This window comes from Aquila chrysaetos, chromosome Z (assembly GCF_900496995.4).
Source record: "Aquila chrysaetos chrysaetos chromosome Z, bAquChr1.4, whole genome shotgun sequence".
In the NCBI taxonomy this organism is placed as follows: domain Eukaryota; kingdom Metazoa; phylum Chordata; class Aves; order Accipitriformes; family Accipitridae; genus Aquila; species Aquila chrysaetos.
Window position 1 is genome coordinate 56,434,293 of NC_044030.1, and position 17,969 is coordinate 56,452,261.

Below are 17,969 nucleotides of genomic sequence, written 5' to 3' on the forward strand. Positions count from 1 at the left end.
CCCACAATATGCAAAACAATTGGGTGGAACTGCAAAAAACTGAAAACATGCCATGATTTCACATACCAAAAGAAGACTTACCAAAATATAGGGCTTTCACCAGGTTCTTTTACTTTGTAGTATTCTTTGTCTTGTGGCAAGACTTTTGTCAATCCAAAATCTCCAATTTTGACTCTGTTCTCATTCTCCACTAAGATATTTCTTGTTGCTAAATCCCGGTGAACGTATCTTTTTGTACCCAGATACTCCATGCCCTAGGTGTAAAGTTCACAAACAAGAGGAAAAGAGTTACTTTTACCATTAAGTAGCTGCACTTTCCCTAAAGGGATGCATTAACCTCAAAGTTAAAGCCAAACACAGATTGTTACCAAAACTGGTGTGCTTGAACATTTGTATTCTCTGAGGAATTACTTCTTTCAAGACCAGGGACTTCCCTTAACTGAAGGGAGCCAGACTGAGCACCTGTCAGAGCTGAGTGTTTGTTGATTATGTAGCTGGATAGCTGTTACAGCTACTTTCTGTGGCCAAATGCAGTTTGCCGTTGATAGACAGAAGAAAAAACAAAATTTGGGCTAAGCTACGCAGTCCAGGGCAGATGAGAAGGCTGTCCTATTTACCCATTTAATTTAATTATTTTTCTTCACTTAGTACATCTGCTTTCCTGATTGCTTTATGAAACTATATATTATGATTCCTTGAATTTGACAACTATTCCCCGACTGTATTCCCACCTGTGTGTCCTGTTTCTCTTCCGTATGGACCATTACTCACCAACACAGTTCTGCTTATTGTTATATTCCCATGGGTTGCTGTAACAAAACATGGGTCCAAAGCCACGTTGTCTTTTGCTGCTGATGATCCCTTCTTACCAATGCATGTAATTCTTTTTACTAACGATGAAATGTGGAAGAAGCCAGTGTGTGTAGTGGTATTACTAAAAAAAGGAAGGTCTTGCTTACACAGCAATAATAAATGGTGGACAGAAGTTGACACTGCAGAACATCGAGAGATACCCGACTTGTACGTGAAAGGAAACACAAAGCAAGCTGTCAGTTTCGGAGTTTCATAAGAAAGCATCTCGCTTCTTCAACACAACCGAAAAGCGACAAGTTACGCTAAGAGCATCGTTGAACTCAAAAGTTTCGGACATCAACGTTAAGATTTCGCTCTCCCTCTCTCCTTCTTCTTCGGAAGTGGCGTGACTCCGCAGCCCAACCAACCTTCCGCTCAGGCGCCTGTTGCCCCCTCGCGCCGCTAGGGGGCGCCGCCGTGCGGCCCCTAGCCCCCTTCCCAAAGCGCCGGCCGCCAGCGCCGGACCACCGCCGCGCCGAGCCCGGCTCTTCCCCAGGAAGGCGTCTGCGTTCCCGGTACGAGCCGTCCGCGTAAACGCTGTAGCTTTTTGTTACTGCTACACAGTGCACTGAGAACCGCCCTGAAGTTTCTCTGAGGACAGCAATTTCTCTGATAGCCTGGAAAATACTTATTCTAAGAGAGATACTTAATTGAAATCGTGCAAATTCTAAGTGGAAATCATAGCCCTGTGGCACTACTCTAACAATGGAGTTGAGTTTCATTATGTGATTTCCAACGTTTCTCTCATTAAAACTGTGCTATCCAGCACGGACACCTGAAGCGCTTTAAGCACTAAGATATGGAAAAATAAATTTATTCTTGGCCTCTTCTCCTATCAGCCAGCCTTAACAAAATGCAGGGCTGTAAGAGCAAAAAAGAACATCCCCCAAATCAGATGCACAGAGAAGTTAACTTCCTTATTTGCCATTCTGTTGTCAGGATTCTTTAAAGCTGAATATAAAGTCCTACCTCTTGCCACCAGGCAAGCTATACAAATGGCACAAGCTGCACCCGATGACAGCTGTGCTAATTTGCATCTACAGACACATCACCACTAGCAAACGCCTTCTCTGAAAATGCTGCTTTGCACAGTAGGAGATAGGCACAAAAAAAATAAAAAAAAATCACCTGTAAGCCAGGAACCCTTTACCAGTACAGTGGCAAGGAACCAAAACACAGCAAGCAAGCAAAACCACTCATCTTAACCCTCAGGTGTGGGCATGCCTTTGTTTCTCTCATACATTTGACAGAAAAGCAGCAAGGCAGAGGGAGAAAGACTTTTGATTTAAAAAAACCCCCAAATAACAGAGTGACAGAAATGCACAGCAGAAAGAAGAGATATGAAATGTTGAAAGAGCAAACGTTGCAAGAGAAGCAAAAACAGCTAAAGGAAAGGGGGAAATGTGGTCAGCTAAAAGTAGAAGAAAAACCATTCAGATTCCATTTTCCCAATACTAGGTATTATGTTTTTAATTAAGTTGTTTTGAAGTAACAGAATGCTGCAGATTAGAGTGAAATCTTAAACGATCAATATAACCTCTGCTTTGCAGGTCATACAGCAACAACAGTGCAAAGCAAGACACATACACTGTAATTATTAGACTTTGATCCCCTTGGAAGTAAAGGAAAGATACTTTAAGAGAAAGCTCTATATGCAGACTTCCCCCATTCTCATACTGTGTGTACCTATGCTTCGCCACATGAAAGCAGGATGTTTTCCCACGTAAGTATCTGCAAAAGGCATATTCTAGCTCCCTTCATCTTGGTTTGTGCTTGATACTTAGGAAGCAGTCATTTCATCTGCTATTTGGATTTTTCACATCATCATTCTGCAGACATGTAATATTTCGATGCTTCTTTTATATATGTGTATGTATACACATTAAGAATCTTCTTTGTACCTTCTGAACACAGTTCCTTTCGCACAGTTTCCTGCCATATTTGCACTGCCTGCAAAGGCCAAAATCCACCTTCCGGTCCTCCTATCAGATACCTCTGTCTCAGAGAGCAGGGTCCTGAGATATGTTGCCACTGTTGTTCCTTCGGGCTTTGAAAAAAACTTTGGATAAGGCCTGAAGACTTAGATATGCAAGCTTCACAGCTTTTTATGAGAGTAAGGCTCCTTACAACCCCTCAGATCATAGGCCGAGATGGCCACAGAATAAAACAGGTAAGTGGCTGCAGCCTTTGCGTGTTCAAAAATCCCTGTTGCATCTTTATTCTATGAAAGATTCACTGTCACCATGCTTCTAGGTGGTACTGAGTGTTAGACACTTCCAGATCTTTGCTTTGAAGGAAGATTGTTTTCAGTGACTTACCAGCACTGATAGTAACAGTTATTTTGTTGCAGAAATAATACTGAGAGAATTTCTTACACCTGTTACTGGAGAATGACTTCTTGGTTTTGAGACACAAATCAGAGGGCTTTTAACTCTCTTTGAGTGGGTGGTCCTATGTTCAATCCTTCCTCTCTGTGAAAAAGACTGACCCTTGCCACAGCCTTGTGAACATTTTCTGTTTTCCAAACTCATTGTACATTGCTTGCCCATCAAGGAGTTTTTGCTGGAGACTACCCACCTAGCCTTGCTTCAGTGAAGCACATGAATAGGTGAGCTCAGCTGCTAAAAGTGCACGCAGCATTCTTTTGTACATGCCCCAGGTTCAGTAGCTAAAAGGTTTACCAAGTCAGTCCAGGTTCAAGCAGGGAACACGATCAAGCTCTGCTCACCCTGTGAAAGTTTGAATGCCTGGAGAAGACCTCAGCTCTGGCAGAGACTCTCCTGCCTGACTTGTCAGGCCTTTTCTGTGGATATTGCAGAAAGAAAGTCTTCTGCTCTGAATGTGGCAGGGCAAAATTACCAGACATAAGAATATCCGTGGGCTACATACCCTGAAGAACACTCATTAATGTTAAGTAACCCACTGTTTCCACATCTTTGATGTGGCTATTGGGGAAACGAATTTAAAAGTATTTCTGGCACGTGCCTTGAGGTGCTGTGTCTTTCCCCCTCCCCCCTGACCCTTCTCCCCCCATTTTTTTTTCCCTTTACCCAAGCTACCAAACATGCAATGAAGTCTAAAGTGTCTGCAGTTTCTTGTATCTAAAGCATAACAACAGAATAAAACTAGGGTAGGCATAAGCCCTCTTTCTGAGGAAATGAGATATTACAATAAAGATCAGATGTTTGCCCCCCTTTTCAGAATTTTATGAAGGATGTTCAGTACCAACCACTGAGACTAGCAAATAATTTATTACAGTGTCCTGGTTCCAGGGATAGAGTTAATTTTCTTCTTAGTAGCTGGTACAGTGTTTTGGATTTAGTGTGAGGATAATATTGATAATGCACCAATGTTTTAGGATAAGCGCTGCTTAGCAACAGCTAAGTTAAGGATTTTCCAGTTTCCCACGCTCTGCCAGCAAGCAGATGTACAAGAAGCAGGAGTGAGCACAGCCAGGACAGCTGACCTGAACTAGCCAAAGGGATGTTCCATACCACAGAATGTCATGCGCAGTATAGAAACTGGGGGGAGTTGGCTGGGAGGGGTGGATCACTGCTCTGGCATCGGTCAGCAGGTGGTGAGCAATTGCATTGTGTATCACTTGTTTTGTTTGGGGTTTTTTTAATTTTATTTTTAAATTTTATTTCATTATATTCCTTTTAATTACAATTATTATTATGGTTTTTTATTATTATTGGTAGTATTAAATTTTATTGTTGTTATTATATCGTTCTTATCTCAACTTTAAGTTTTACTTTTTTTTCCCCGATTCTCCTCCCCATCCCACTGGGGGTGGGGGGAAAGTGAGCAAGTGGCTGCATGGTGCCGAGTTGCCAGTTAGGCTTAAACCACAACATACAGCTTTGGGCACTTCTATGGCCTCTAGTTCTTCATACAGAAATCATATACCTTGCTCTTTCTGCTAAACAAGCTAATATTATTTACAGTTTAAAGTAAATTTCTTAAACACATACATGCTATTATTAGTGGTTTTACAGCTGAATGTCTAAGTTCTGAAAAATAAGTTCTAGTACGTCATGAACAGTTTGCCTGGTTGAGTACATTAACTCCTGCAAAATTTTATTTCAGCTCTCATTAGGGAGAAAAGAGGTTTTGATTCTTCTGAATGGAATATAAGCTAAGCAAACTATAAAATAAACAAAAATAAATGGAGTATGTTCTGCCTCAGTCAGCAGATAGGCCAGTCTCAGCATCCTGTATTAAGATACTCAGAAGTTGTCATGTTTAGTGCATGAGTATGTATCACTACTTTTTTTAGGGTTATGGGGTGCTACCAGCCCAACAGTATTATAAAAGATACAACAAAACAACCAATGATGGTTGTTTTGAGACAAGTGAGAAGAGACCAAAGAGACAAAAATTTGTTGAAAAATATCAATAATCTGAAATTTCCTACCTTGCATATCTGAGATGCATACAGCAAAAGCTTCTTGTGGTCCAGCCTTTCCTTGTGTTTCTGCAGATAATCTCGTAAACTTCCATATGGTAAGTATTCCATAATTAACCTTAGATTCCTACGACCTTTTACAACAAAAATAAAAAAAGCACTTAAGTTTTCTGTCATTTTCCAATGAAAATTTTTTAAATACAAATATTTACAAATGTCTATGAATAAAAGTAATAGAAAATAGTCTTAATATCAAAAAACTAATTTATCATATGTACATCACTATGCAATTTTTCATATATTAAACTGCATTTATTCAGGAAATGCCATTTATTTGAACACAACAATAATGTGGGTGTGCTTGATATACAGAGCATCACTAATCAAGATCATCTCATCAGTACTGTAGCTACTATTGCTAAAGCAAAGCAAAAGTGCCATGTGTATATTTGTGTTTATGTAATTCCTCCTCACTGCTGAGATTAAACTCAGAATGGCAACTGACATCAACTGGTCAGCAATTTTACCATCTTTCAAAACTTAGTCTGATTTTGAACCAAGATTTTTCTTTTTACAGAACCCATGCTTTCATTCATCAGCTTCAACGGCATCAGCAATTCACTCAAACACATCCATTTCTGAAACTTTTTCCTGTCTAGTCTTTTATTTTATAGGCTGTACAAGAACCAGTAATATCCACTCTGGGATATTACATTGAGCAAAAACCAATAACAGTTACAAAATGGTTGCATTTTCCCACTTAATCCTAAATTCTTTTCTAGGAAGGATTTTATGCTTTAAGATAAAGAAACTGGGTAACCAGTCAAAATGGTACTTTCTCTAAATCAAATTATGCAATGAGCTGACTAAATAAAATGTCCATCTTGTACTGAGAAGTAGTATATGACAGATGCTACTTCCTTTGATTTGTACTCTCTAAGTCCTGGTAAAGTTAGGACAAGTCAGTGATTTTCACAAGCACTTACCTCTCTGAATTTCTCAGTATGCATACTTAGGTGTACACCTGAAGGTGTATTCAGTATAGCACATACCTGCGCTGTAGCATACTCCTTTGTATTTAACAATGTTATCATGCTGCAGAGATTTAAGTATTTCAATTTCTCTTTCAAAGTCCCTAAGGTGCTCTTCTGTGCTATGTTGCAGCTTTTTCACAGCCACCACCTCCCCAGTATTATCCTGCAGTGGGTCATACCGGCACATCTCAACACTCCCAAAGTTTCCCTAGATCACAAATGGAAATACTTGAATTAAAAACAAGTCCACATCATTGTTTCTTTCTCAGTGCTTGTTCATACTGCCTCAGTGCTCACTGTATAAGCATTAAGGTGACCACAGTTAATTATTTAAGTGAAATGTCACAAAAACTCCCCGAGAGAAGACAACTGCAGGAGAAGGGGGGGGGAGGGGGAAGAAGGGGGGGAAAAACATTATGTCAGATGCAGCTCTGCATTACTGAAAAAGATTTTAGCCTTTCAGTGTGACTGGATTTTTTGTAGAGGTCAGCTATCTTTCTTCTAGCTAATGATACTGTGAAACTGAAAAAAGATCTAGAAGGAACTGCATGTTGTGGTCAGATATGACTGAAATTATTCATTTCTGTAACAGAAGTCTCAATGTAAATAATGTATATGGGATCATCAGAAGATAACTAAAAAAGATAGTTCTTTCCTAGGCAATTAGAGAATTTCAAAACATCCTACCTTGCCAAGTTGCTGTAAAAACTTAAGATGTCTTTCTTCAAATTGTGTTGGGTCACGATCTTCAAAAGCGCCAGAAAATCCAAGTGCTCCAATTCTCATATTTGGCAACATATCACTTTCTGTCAGTAGCTCATAATCTGAGGGGTAGGAGGAAGAACGGAAGAGAGAAGGGGAACAGGAGGCACAGAGAAGCAAATAGGAGAATGAAGAAATTTATTACAACCATGGCATGTACTACCTTTGCTTGGCATACCCCAAGCTCAGTAGAATATTAACAACCACCCTAATTTCTATATAGTAACTTGCAGTCAAAGACAAAGATGTATTACAAAAAAGCCAAATGACTTGTCTTGAGTCATAGCAAGTCTTGCTTTAATTTCCAATTCTCTTTTTTGCAGGCCTATGGTTCTTCAAATTTAGCGACTATTGTGCAACAACTCCATTACTGCAGAGGGGAGAAATGTAAACTTCACAAGGGCTTGTGACAACACGTCTTCCACTTGGAAAAAAGAAAGATACCTATTTATTTTATTGAGAGAAAAAAGACAGACAGTCACAAACATAACGTACTTGGTTAAGAGACTAGAATGTTTGGGACAGACATAATCAAACCACAAAACTTCTTTGAATGATAATGCTAACTTCTAATGTGTTCTCTTTTAGAACAAACTAAAAAGCAGTAACATAGAGTCCTTACGAACTTAGATTTCTGGGTCTGCTTTGGAGAGTGGTTGTGAGTCAACATACCAAAAAGGAAATGAACCAACAAGAATCAGGGTTCTTTTTGTCTGGTGTGTTCTTGTTGTATCACAGACTCACCTGGAGTGAACAAACTATTCAAGTCACGTATAATTGCTCTAAATGAAGGCCTGAAATCTGGCTCATAATCCATACAGCTGTTTATAAGGTTTGCTAGTTCTGTCCAGTTGGGGGCAGGAAGCTGGTGCCTATCTTCATAAAACTGTAGTTTCTGGAATTAAATAGATAAAAGCCATTTTAATATACAACCATGAAGAGTTGCAGAAGCCTTAACATTCTCACCAGAGCAGCCAAAAGATACAACTCTCTGCCTAGACTTGTTATCTCACCAAATGCACATCTGACCAATTTACATCAAAAGCAAAGGCTGACAATGTAGCAAGACTGGCCTAATTTAGAGTAATCTGTTCAGAAATTCCCAGTCAGTTACTGGTGGAAGATGATAAAATAGCAAAAGATAATGAGAAAGGTGGCATCTCCTTTACTGGCAATTTCGTAAAACCTCAACTGGATGGGTCCAGCAGAAAATTCTATCCACTTGTGAGCTGGCTGACCTCCTCCAGTTGTGAAAAGCTTCATGAGTATTGTGAAAGAATGTAGATTAGTACAGGAGAGGAGGGCAACTTCTGAAATACCTAGATATCTATAAGCTAGGCCCAGGTAGACCTTAGAGCTTATTGTAAGAGCTGATCAGACCACCTCAGAAATCAGACCAGGCTTTGTGAGAAGGTAACAGTCCATTTATAAAAATAATACTACAAATCTTTTTGTAGAGTAGAAAAGGAAATAATCTTTTTGCTTCCAACTAAGGAAGCAAATACATAAAAAACAGTATTTCTATGGAATGTGTTTCCCCTCCATCTCCTGCCCCTAATTGAAACGTTAACATTTCTGGTTTAGCTAAAATAGAATTGTCTGCAACACACAAAGTCTGACAGTATTTCAGATGGTCAATTATTAGAATAAAGCCAATTAAAATCCATGTACATTGTTCAGAATACTTTTTGTCTAAAGTGATATACTGTTGCAACAATGCAACAGAAATATGAACAAGATAATACTGGCAACTGTACTTAAAAAATAAAAATCAAAACTGACAACATAAAACCAAACCTGAAATCATCACTTCTGACCATTAACTACCAGTGAAAGTGTCCTTTTACTACAGTGGTCATGGGCCACACCACTTCACATGCTGATATAGTTACAACAGCAGATGTTTTAAATTAGAAGTGTCCAAAGAACTGTTATGACTGCAGACCCAGTAATACTTACTCTTGAAGAATCCAATGCACTCAGAGGTTTGTCTCCTCCACTGCAGATTTCCCACAAAGTAGTACCAAAACTCCATTTGTCTGTGGCCAGACTTAATTGTTTGGGATTCTCAATACATTCAGGTGGAACCCATGGTATTCTCTCAAGAAGAACTGTGCAATCACACAAAGGAAACGTCATGCCAAGATGAATAAGAAAACCCCAGAAAATTCTATAACATATTTGATTTAGTAAAAATTACTTTAGTATACACAGGTATTTCATTCTGTAATGTGCTTTTAACACTGTCCTGGTTTCAGCTGGGATAGAGTTAATTTTCTTCTTAGTAGCTGGTACAGTGTATTTTGGATTTAGTGTGAGAATAATGTTGATAACACACTGTTGTTTTAGTTGTTGCTAAGTAGCGCTTAGGATCTAAGTTAAGGATTTTTTTCTTTCCCATGATCTCCCAGCAAGCAGGTGTACAAGAAGCTGGGAGGGAGCATGGCCAGTACAGCTGACCCTAACTAGCCAAAGGGATATTCCATACCATAGAGCATCATACTCAGTATATAAACCAGGGGGAGTTGGCTGGGTGGGGTGGATTGCTGCTCTGGCATCGGTCAGTGGGTGGCAAGCAATTGCACTGTGCATAACTTTTTTTTTTTTTTAAATTATTTTATTATATTCCTTTTCATTACTATCACTATCACTATTATTATTATTATTATTATTATAATTATATTTTATTGTTATTGTTGTTAGTGTTACACCTTATTTTACTTTAGTTATTAAATCGTTCTTATCTCAACCCATGAGTTTTACTTTTTTTTATGATTTGCCTCACCATCCCACTGGGGGTGGTGGGGGAAGTGAGCGAGTGGCTGCATGGTGCCGAGTTGCTGGCTGGGCTTAAACCACAACAAATACCTTTCCAAAGTTTTGTTCCTGCCTAAAAACAAAGCTACAGAATATGTACAAAGATAATATTTATGAATCAGAGTGGAGGACCATTATTTTTACTGTAAAAGAAGCCTAAAGTTATACAATTGCCTTAACATCATTTCCACATTATATTTTTGCTCCAACTGCTCTATTTCCCACAATGTTACCAAGATTTAGTAGCTACCACAAAGGAACTAGATGGCAAAGAGTAAAAAGTACTTTGCTAGTGTTTGGCACATTATGGCACAGCAAAAGGCACTATAACAAGGAATTTAATCTTACTTGATTTTTAAACTTTTGATACTGATTGTAGTAATAAGGTAAAAGATGGTATGGTACTGATGCAGATTTAGAGCTCCTTAAAATGAGACCTTGTAAGATTAATGTAGGCTTCTCATTTAAAACGGGAATTTAATTTTTTTTTTGAAAATTATGATACTGCATTGCTTATAGCCTCTTAGATGTGTTATTACTTTTGTCATGTATAAAATTACCAAATATAAAGTGAGTTCATTTTTCCAAAATTATTAAAAAGACTAGATAAAGAATAGTCAGGTTACTTCAGTTTCATTAGCATAACAATCTTGCACACAGTTTTGATTTCTTCTCACTTAATTTTGCTGTTTATAAAGCTTAGAATAGCCTCAATGGCAGATGATAATCCAGTATTTTTAGCATCATCATGGTTTCAGGTATTCACCAAGAAATGCACTGAAGGTGATTTTCCACTGCCAGGTAGCATTTTCAAAAGTGCATATACTTTCAGCTCTGAAAGCTTCTCCAAGCTATAGAAAACAACAGTTTAATCTTGATCTATAATTTATATACTAAGTCCAGCAGCTACCTGCAGATGCAAGAGACTTACTCATGGTACATTATAACATACTAATAGTATTACCAGTCAAAAAAAAAAGTGGAAAATGAGAACAGCAGGGAAAAAACCCTCACACAATGGAGAATTGTGTTTTATTTCCTGTAGCTGTTTGTTAATAAAGAAGATACACTCAAAACTGCTGACTAGGAATCCAGAGATTATTTTAAAGTGACAGATGGATGAAGGAACTTTATAACAGAATTACTTTAGATGGTGGTTAGAAAAAAACCAAAACCCACCCAAACTTATTTTTCAAGTCAGAAGCATTAAAGAAGAAAGCTGACACAAAGACTTACTATCTCTTGGCAAAACTGTAATACTGATGCCAGGATCACTTAGTTTTATAAACGGAAGGTTTCCAGACTTCCTGTCTTCCTCTCTGATAAGCAAGATGTTTTTTGCACAGACATTCCCATGAACAAGGCCTTTATCCTCCTATGAACAGAAATGAACCTTTTACATACTAACAAAAAAAAATCTTACAGTTAAAGAGGTATTTAAAATCCAATACTTTACAGCATGAGGGAAACATCAGCAAAGAAGATAATGATCATAGATTAAGTTGATCAAATCTCAGACATTTCAGCTGTTCCTCTCAGACTTATAGTTTATAGCCAATTTTCATTCATTTAAAATATCTACCTGATGTTTTAAGTTTAAAACTATTTAATGTATGTTAACTCAGAAGAATACTGATCCATCAGTATGATCCATTTAAAATGAACATAAGAACATTTAAACTCTGTTAAAGGGAAGATTTATCTAATCACATATCCTGTCTCGAATAACAGCCTTTATGTTGAATTAAGCAGACTCTAAGGTTGGGACCTAATGCACAAAAAGAACGTACTCGCAGTCTGAACAGTACAATGTTTTCCCCTCCCAGTGATTAACTACCAACACTACCAGGAAATAGTTTATGTTCAGCATCATGAGCTGAAGTGGTAAAACCAGGAAGGTCTGATTCCTGGAAAAAAAAAAAAAAAAAAAAAGAAAAGAGAGAGAGAGAAAAGAATTTTTACTGGAAATGTGTTTTTATTTCACACTAAACCATAAAGCATTAAAAAAGAATGGGAAATTCAATTACACTTTGTGCAAGATACAAAGGTCTGTCCTTGGCTAGCCACTAACTATGTGGTATATGCCATGCCTATTTTCAAATACCCTCCAGAGTTTCAAGAAGTAGGGTAATAGCTCAGCCATTCTACATGTATTAGCCTGAAACATTTGAATTTAGCCATAACAAAACTGAGGAATAAACAACTTACCAGAAAATGCATGGCTAATGCCAACTGTTTGGCAACTTCCAGCTTCCACAAGATATTGATAACATTTTTGTTCTTTTTCAAATACGTGTCCAAGGATCCAAATTTTACATATTCTTGCACAAGGATGTCTGGTTTAAAATAGTAAAAAGAGTAACAATTAAAACCAACAACAAATAATGGAATTTCAGGACAGATTCATTACTCTGGTACTACCCATCTCTTTCTTTGATACCTCATTGGTGAGCTAACTATAAATTTGAAGCTATATGACATCTGAGTATTGCCACAAATATTCCATGTTCTTTTTACCTCTTCAAGGTGTGGAAGTTTGCCTAATTTCTTCTCAAATGCAAAATTACTGGATTTAATAGCTTTTTACAGAATAGGTTTCCACCTTAACAAATCCACTGAGCATCCTTCCACCCTCACTTGAAAGGCACAATAATGTAAATTCTGATAAAACATAGTAGTGCACAGCAATATCAATTTAGTGAGTCAAATAACATTCAAGTCATTCATTCTATTCTTAGTGAAAAATACAATGCTTTGCTAATAAAAGATGCTCTTCTTGAAAACAGATTAATATTTGCACTAAAAAAAAAATACGTGTTTATATATATATGACATATGCCTCCATGCAGTCATCCAGTGATTAACCAAAGAAACAAGATCCATTTCATAGCACTGCACAGTCTTTATCAGTTTCAATACAACAACTTCAAACTGCGTGATCGAACTCTTGCCTTCAGCTGCAAGATGCTCACATTGCAGTGCTTCTCATTTAGACTCTAAAGACACTGGAAACTACTGGTATTATATTTGGTTGTAACAAACTGATTTTTTATAACAAATTCATTTTATAGACAGCAAACTTTTTCTTTTTAAAATTATGTGAAGCAATTTTCATCAAATCTGTACATCAAGTATGTAACCCACAGAAAAAATAACCTCTCTTCCCATTCCTTAGTAACTGCCTCTTACTAAACTGTAATAAGTGTCTTCAGAAATAGAACCATCTATAGAGGGCAACTGTGATCTCAAGGAAAAATAAGTAACCGTATACATCTTTGGATAATTTTTTTTTTTTTTTTAAATTATACGCTTGATCTACCTGGAATTTTATATATAGTCCCTGTGCATGGTACAATGAATAAACTAGAAAAAATACTTGTAGGCATTTTTGCGAAGAAACTGACATAACAAGCTCTTGGCCAAACATGATGCTGTGCCTTTACCAGTCTCCTAAGATAAGCAACTGCTGATACAGAATCCACCCTCACTTTCGCAAATTCCTTCTCTCTTAATGCAGGCAACTGTTTACATAATATGCTTATACAGTTATTATAAAATGCTTCCTTTTGTTACAAATTTCTAATCACAGAAAAAAAAAATGGTTTTAGGGCAAACCAACATTTCTGCCTAAAGACTGAATAAAGAAGAAAAACTGCCAAAGTGAGACCCAGCAGCACATATTCAAAGGTAGCACACATAAGCATATGACAACCATCCAAAATAAAGATTTGTTTACAAGACGTTATAAATGTATTTCAGGTGTTCTAAAAAAAACCCCCAAAAACCTTATTAATACATAGTCACAATGCAGTAAGCTAACCTGAAACCACATTCTACATCTGTTGACAATGCAAAGATTTTACCTTTGTTAATATTTTGTAGTGTTTTTGTTAAAATAATGGGAGCTCATGTTTTCAGAATGGGATCTCTAAACCAAACTTCCCAAAGCTGTATTTGTGCTCACAAAGACAGCACATGGGTGGGAAAGAGTGGCAGTTTAAATTTCTGATCCCAGTGAACTAAGATTTTCTTGGGTAGCCAAGCACTTCCCTTTCTAGCTAACCACAGCTGATACAATATAGGGGTGCAATTTTTCTGGCATTTCAAAAGCTCGTTTCAGAAGTTCAGCAAAACTTTTCAAAAGTGAGATTTTCAGAACAGACACAACTGAGTCATTTACAGAGGTTACTATTCACACTGACTGTATTCACACAATTTTTTCATTTTCTTTGTTTTCACCATATTAATTAGTTCTCATACACCAAGACTAATACTACTGCAATGTGAACATGTATTGGATGTCCAGCTGGTGTGACATGTTGTTTTTGTTTTTTCCCCTGCCTTTACCCAGAGCCAATGGCAACCTCTAATTAGACAGTTGTATAAAATTAGTACAAAAAGATCATTAATTTCTACTTACTTTCCTCTCCACATACGCAGACTCCATAATTTAACACCAAATGTTTGTAAGAAAGCTGGCTCATCATACTTGCTGCCTCAAAGAAGGACTTTGAGGAAGGAAAGAGAGATTGAGAGAATAAATATCAGTGAAAAGAAAACCCCAAAACACTACATGTTTTCTAATAAATTTATTAAAACCATGTGCATTTTTAAAAACATTTCAACTTCCACATTATTGCAAAGACCCTGTGTAACATTTTATATTGTTTATGGTTGGTTTAGATTTGTTTTTTTCCTTTTTTAAATAACTGATAATCCACATTCCAGAGAGGTTACCAATCTCTTTTTCTGCAGGCAGGGGTATCTCAATGTTTTAAAAAGAATCTTCTCTTCCATGTCAATTAGCTAAGTAAAGTAAACCACAGACAAATTCATGATGCACTATTGAGTTTCCAATAATACACTGATTCCAATAATACACTATTGTACGCTAATTCCAATAATCCACTAATAATACACTATTGAGATTCCAATGATACACTAATTCAGAACAGTCTGAATAATACACTATTCAGTTTCCAATTTATTTCTTCCTAGCACATTATTAAAGACAAGTATTAAATCACTCATCCACTACTGTGAGACCTTACCTAACCTTGTCAGGAACGTTTCAGATGCTCTTATTTCTTTAGTTATTTTTTAATTCTCCTTAGTGGCATCTCCAGCTACACTTGCTTGTGTACTGATTATTCACCCAACAAAACAAGGTAAAAATCAGCATATTTTCCTTCAGGTGAATATATTTGTATTTCTGCACTCTTAGTCCTTTTAACAACTGATTTTCACTTAACTTTAGAATGTAAGTATGTTACCCAGCTTATTAAAACTAAAATAAGGGTTATAGTTTCCTTACTGTTTTCAATTGTCCAAAGTGTATGCCTATGTTGCTTATGAATATTAGTTTTCTGAAATGTCTTTTCCTTTTTTGCTTACATTTTCTTACAGATTTGTCTAAAGTAATTGCAAAATTTAGTACACAATGGACTGGTTCTCTTGGCTGTAAATACAGCTAGATTAATTTGGAATTTGATTCAATTGCATCATCAAAATAAACAATAAACAGCCATATGAAGTTACATTAATACATTAAAGACTTTAACAAGATGTGGTAGTGTTTAAAATTAAATTCTCATATACACAATCTTGGGCTCAATTACATTTCCAGTGCATTAGTTTTTGCACAAAGGCATTTCAGGTTTGCTCACAGCTTCACTCAAACAGTGAAAAGTCTAAGTGAATACAGATGATTCTACATATGGCAAGTGTTTCTCATACATAAATACTTCTGATTTTTTATGACTTGATGTGAAATGTTGATTTTACTGGAGAATCAGTGCAACTCCAAAACATTGAACATAGCCTACCAAAAGAAAGTAGCTTTCCATGAATGTTGGTCCCTCATCTGTACATAATGAATTTACTGGTAAAGGCAATTCTGTGGCCATGCCACTGTTCTCTGGCCCTCATTGGGAATCTCTGAATTCTCTGATGGATGGTGGGGAGAGGGGAAATGAAGTACATCGGTGTACTTCCCAAAGCCAATCTCAAATCTGTTCTCCCAGTGACACAAAGCCAAGAATGAGCTTGGTTCAACACACAGCCCTCCACCAATGTAACAAATACTCTTTTATTTTAAGAAAAGTAATGCTCAACATAACGAGGACAAATGTTATATAGCAGTTGACAATCACACCAACCTCGGAGTAGTTTCTATGCACTTTATCCAGCACCTTTAAAAGAACTTCAGTTTGATGGAGCTGGCCATAGTCTCCCACTTCTTTCCTTACACCTTTGAAAATCTTAGTAAATGTGCCCTGTCCAAGACTCTCCTCCTAAAAGACAGGAAGGATACAGATAGGAAAAAAAAATCAGTAATCTCTGCCTGTTTTGAAAAGATCTCTTAAACAACTACCTTAAATAATGCATATGCAAATCTTTACAGCTCATACACCTCTAGAGTCAAACTGAGGGGACAAGGAAGCAACTATAATCAGAAACAGCTTAAATCTTTGCTTATTTTTTTATTGACTCCTCAAGGATCTCAGAAAATAACTTGTTGCAAGAGAGGTAGGAATTGCTGTTAAAGATGTATTTAGATATCCCTACAAGAAAGAAAACAAGTGTCAAAAGGACACTTAATTAAAAAAAAAAAAAACACTTGCTTGTATTAATGGAAAATTTTTTTTAAAAATTCTTTTCTCTCACAACTCTAAGGAAAGATTAGAGCAAAATCTCCTAGCTAAGATAAGGCTCTTTTACACATATACTGAGTTTTTTAAAACTTAGTGTGTATTAAACCAACTATCTGCAGTGGAGGAAGCAACTAATGGACTTACAAATATTAAATCCTCATTCCGGATTTTGTGAAAGACCATCTGGTTGACATTATTGTGTCTCTGTAGCGTAGGTGATGAAGGTACATCAGAAACACTATTGCTTCTGAAGACTAGGAGATTTGATTTATCTGGGAAAAGAAAGGGGGTGGGGAAAAGAAAAACAAAGTAAATTTGTAAAATATGAAACTAGAACAGTACTATTTCACAAGGATTATTAATGAGAAGCTGTTAATCCAACAAAAAGCAGGTATCACATTGAGATCAGTTTATTCAAAAAGCCACACAGTATTTTATTAAACAAATTCAAAGTCCAATTTTTTTCTCATCAGCAAAACACACTTAGGTTCACTCAGCTATTTCAAGTTTAAGTGCTCCTACATTCTGAAAGTATTCCTGCCTCCTTTCACATTTGAACTTCTGTATTTGTGGTAACAATCAGGGATGGGTCAAGGGGATGTAAGTTACCTTCTTCTTTTATATTACAAAGTCATTCCATTAAACACGTGCATATCTTTGATGCCTCTTTAAAGCTTTTACATATTTTTACCCTGGCAGCACCTTAGTGATCCTCATTGCCTTACGTTTACCAGAGTAATTATTCTTCAAGTGATTTTGAAAAAAAGGGTCTCCATAAAGCAGACCAGGTCTGTTAGTAAAACATATTCGTGGCTATATGCGTGCATGCGTGTGTGACTATATTTAATCAATAATTTATAATTCTGATGCATATACATTTTTGGTTTCAATAGAAATAAGGTTACAAAATTATTCTCTGTAGTGTGCATATGTATTTACTTGTCAAATCTTTTCTAAGCTTTTGAATTCATTGGCTAATTTCAGTCAAATTTGAAAGAGGTGAAAGTGATAACAAATAGTCTGTTCTCTCAAGTTTTTGTTTAAGTAGGGACTTGGACAGAGACAAAGACTGACTAATATTAACTGTAAATAGTACTACTTAGAATAAGCAAAAAGGGCAGGTGTTATCAGAATTCATAAAGGAGAAAGACACTAGGAATATCAAAGTTAGGCAAAAACCTTTAATGTAAATTCAAGAAAAATCCATTCAGGCAGGAGCTCTATTCCATGTGTATTTTCAGTGTTAAAAAGAATTTGAGATCACACTGCAGCCTTGGCATAATTCAGCTGTCAACAAACAATGAAAGAAATTAACTGGCATTGTTTGTTCCATTAATTATGGAACTATCCTCAGTGAGAAATGATACATTTAGTAGCTCTTTCCTTCTTAAGGCAGGAAAGCACTTGACTGAAGAAGAAACGCTGCTGCATACGATCCACTGC

General features: G+C 36.7%; 1 protein-coding gene across 15 annotated transcripts in view; it reads right to left on the minus strand.

Annotated features, from left to right (window-relative positions):
* JAK2 (Janus kinase 2) overlaps positions 1-17,969 on the minus strand; it is a 96,033-nt gene that overhangs the window by 9,588 nt on the left and 68,476 nt on the right. For 12 of the 15 annotated variants that reach the window (XM_030005609.2, XM_041120945.1, XM_041120948.1 and 9 more), the window contains 11 exons: positions 16,671-16,798; positions 16,032-16,166; positions 14,294-14,381; positions 12,082-12,209; positions 11,110-11,248; positions 9,016-9,167; positions 7,801-7,951; positions 6,982-7,118; positions 6,313-6,502; positions 5,270-5,394; positions 82-254 (listed from right to left, as the gene is read on the minus strand). In XM_030005609.2, the coding sequence (XP_029861469.1) occupies positions 82-254; positions 5,270-5,394; positions 6,313-6,502; positions 6,982-7,118; positions 7,801-7,951; positions 9,016-9,167; positions 11,110-11,248; positions 12,082-12,209; positions 14,294-14,381; positions 16,032-16,166; positions 16,671-16,798 (1,546 nt within the window). Of the gene's footprint in view, positions 1-81; positions 255-771; positions 935-1,284; positions 3,656-5,269; positions 5,395-6,312; positions 6,503-6,981; positions 7,119-7,800; positions 7,952-9,015; positions 9,168-11,109; positions 11,249-12,081; positions 12,210-14,293; positions 14,382-16,031; positions 16,167-16,670; positions 16,799-17,969 lie in introns of those variants that run through there. The other 3 variants (XM_041120951.1, XM_041120949.1, XM_041120950.1) reach the window with 3 other exon arrangements.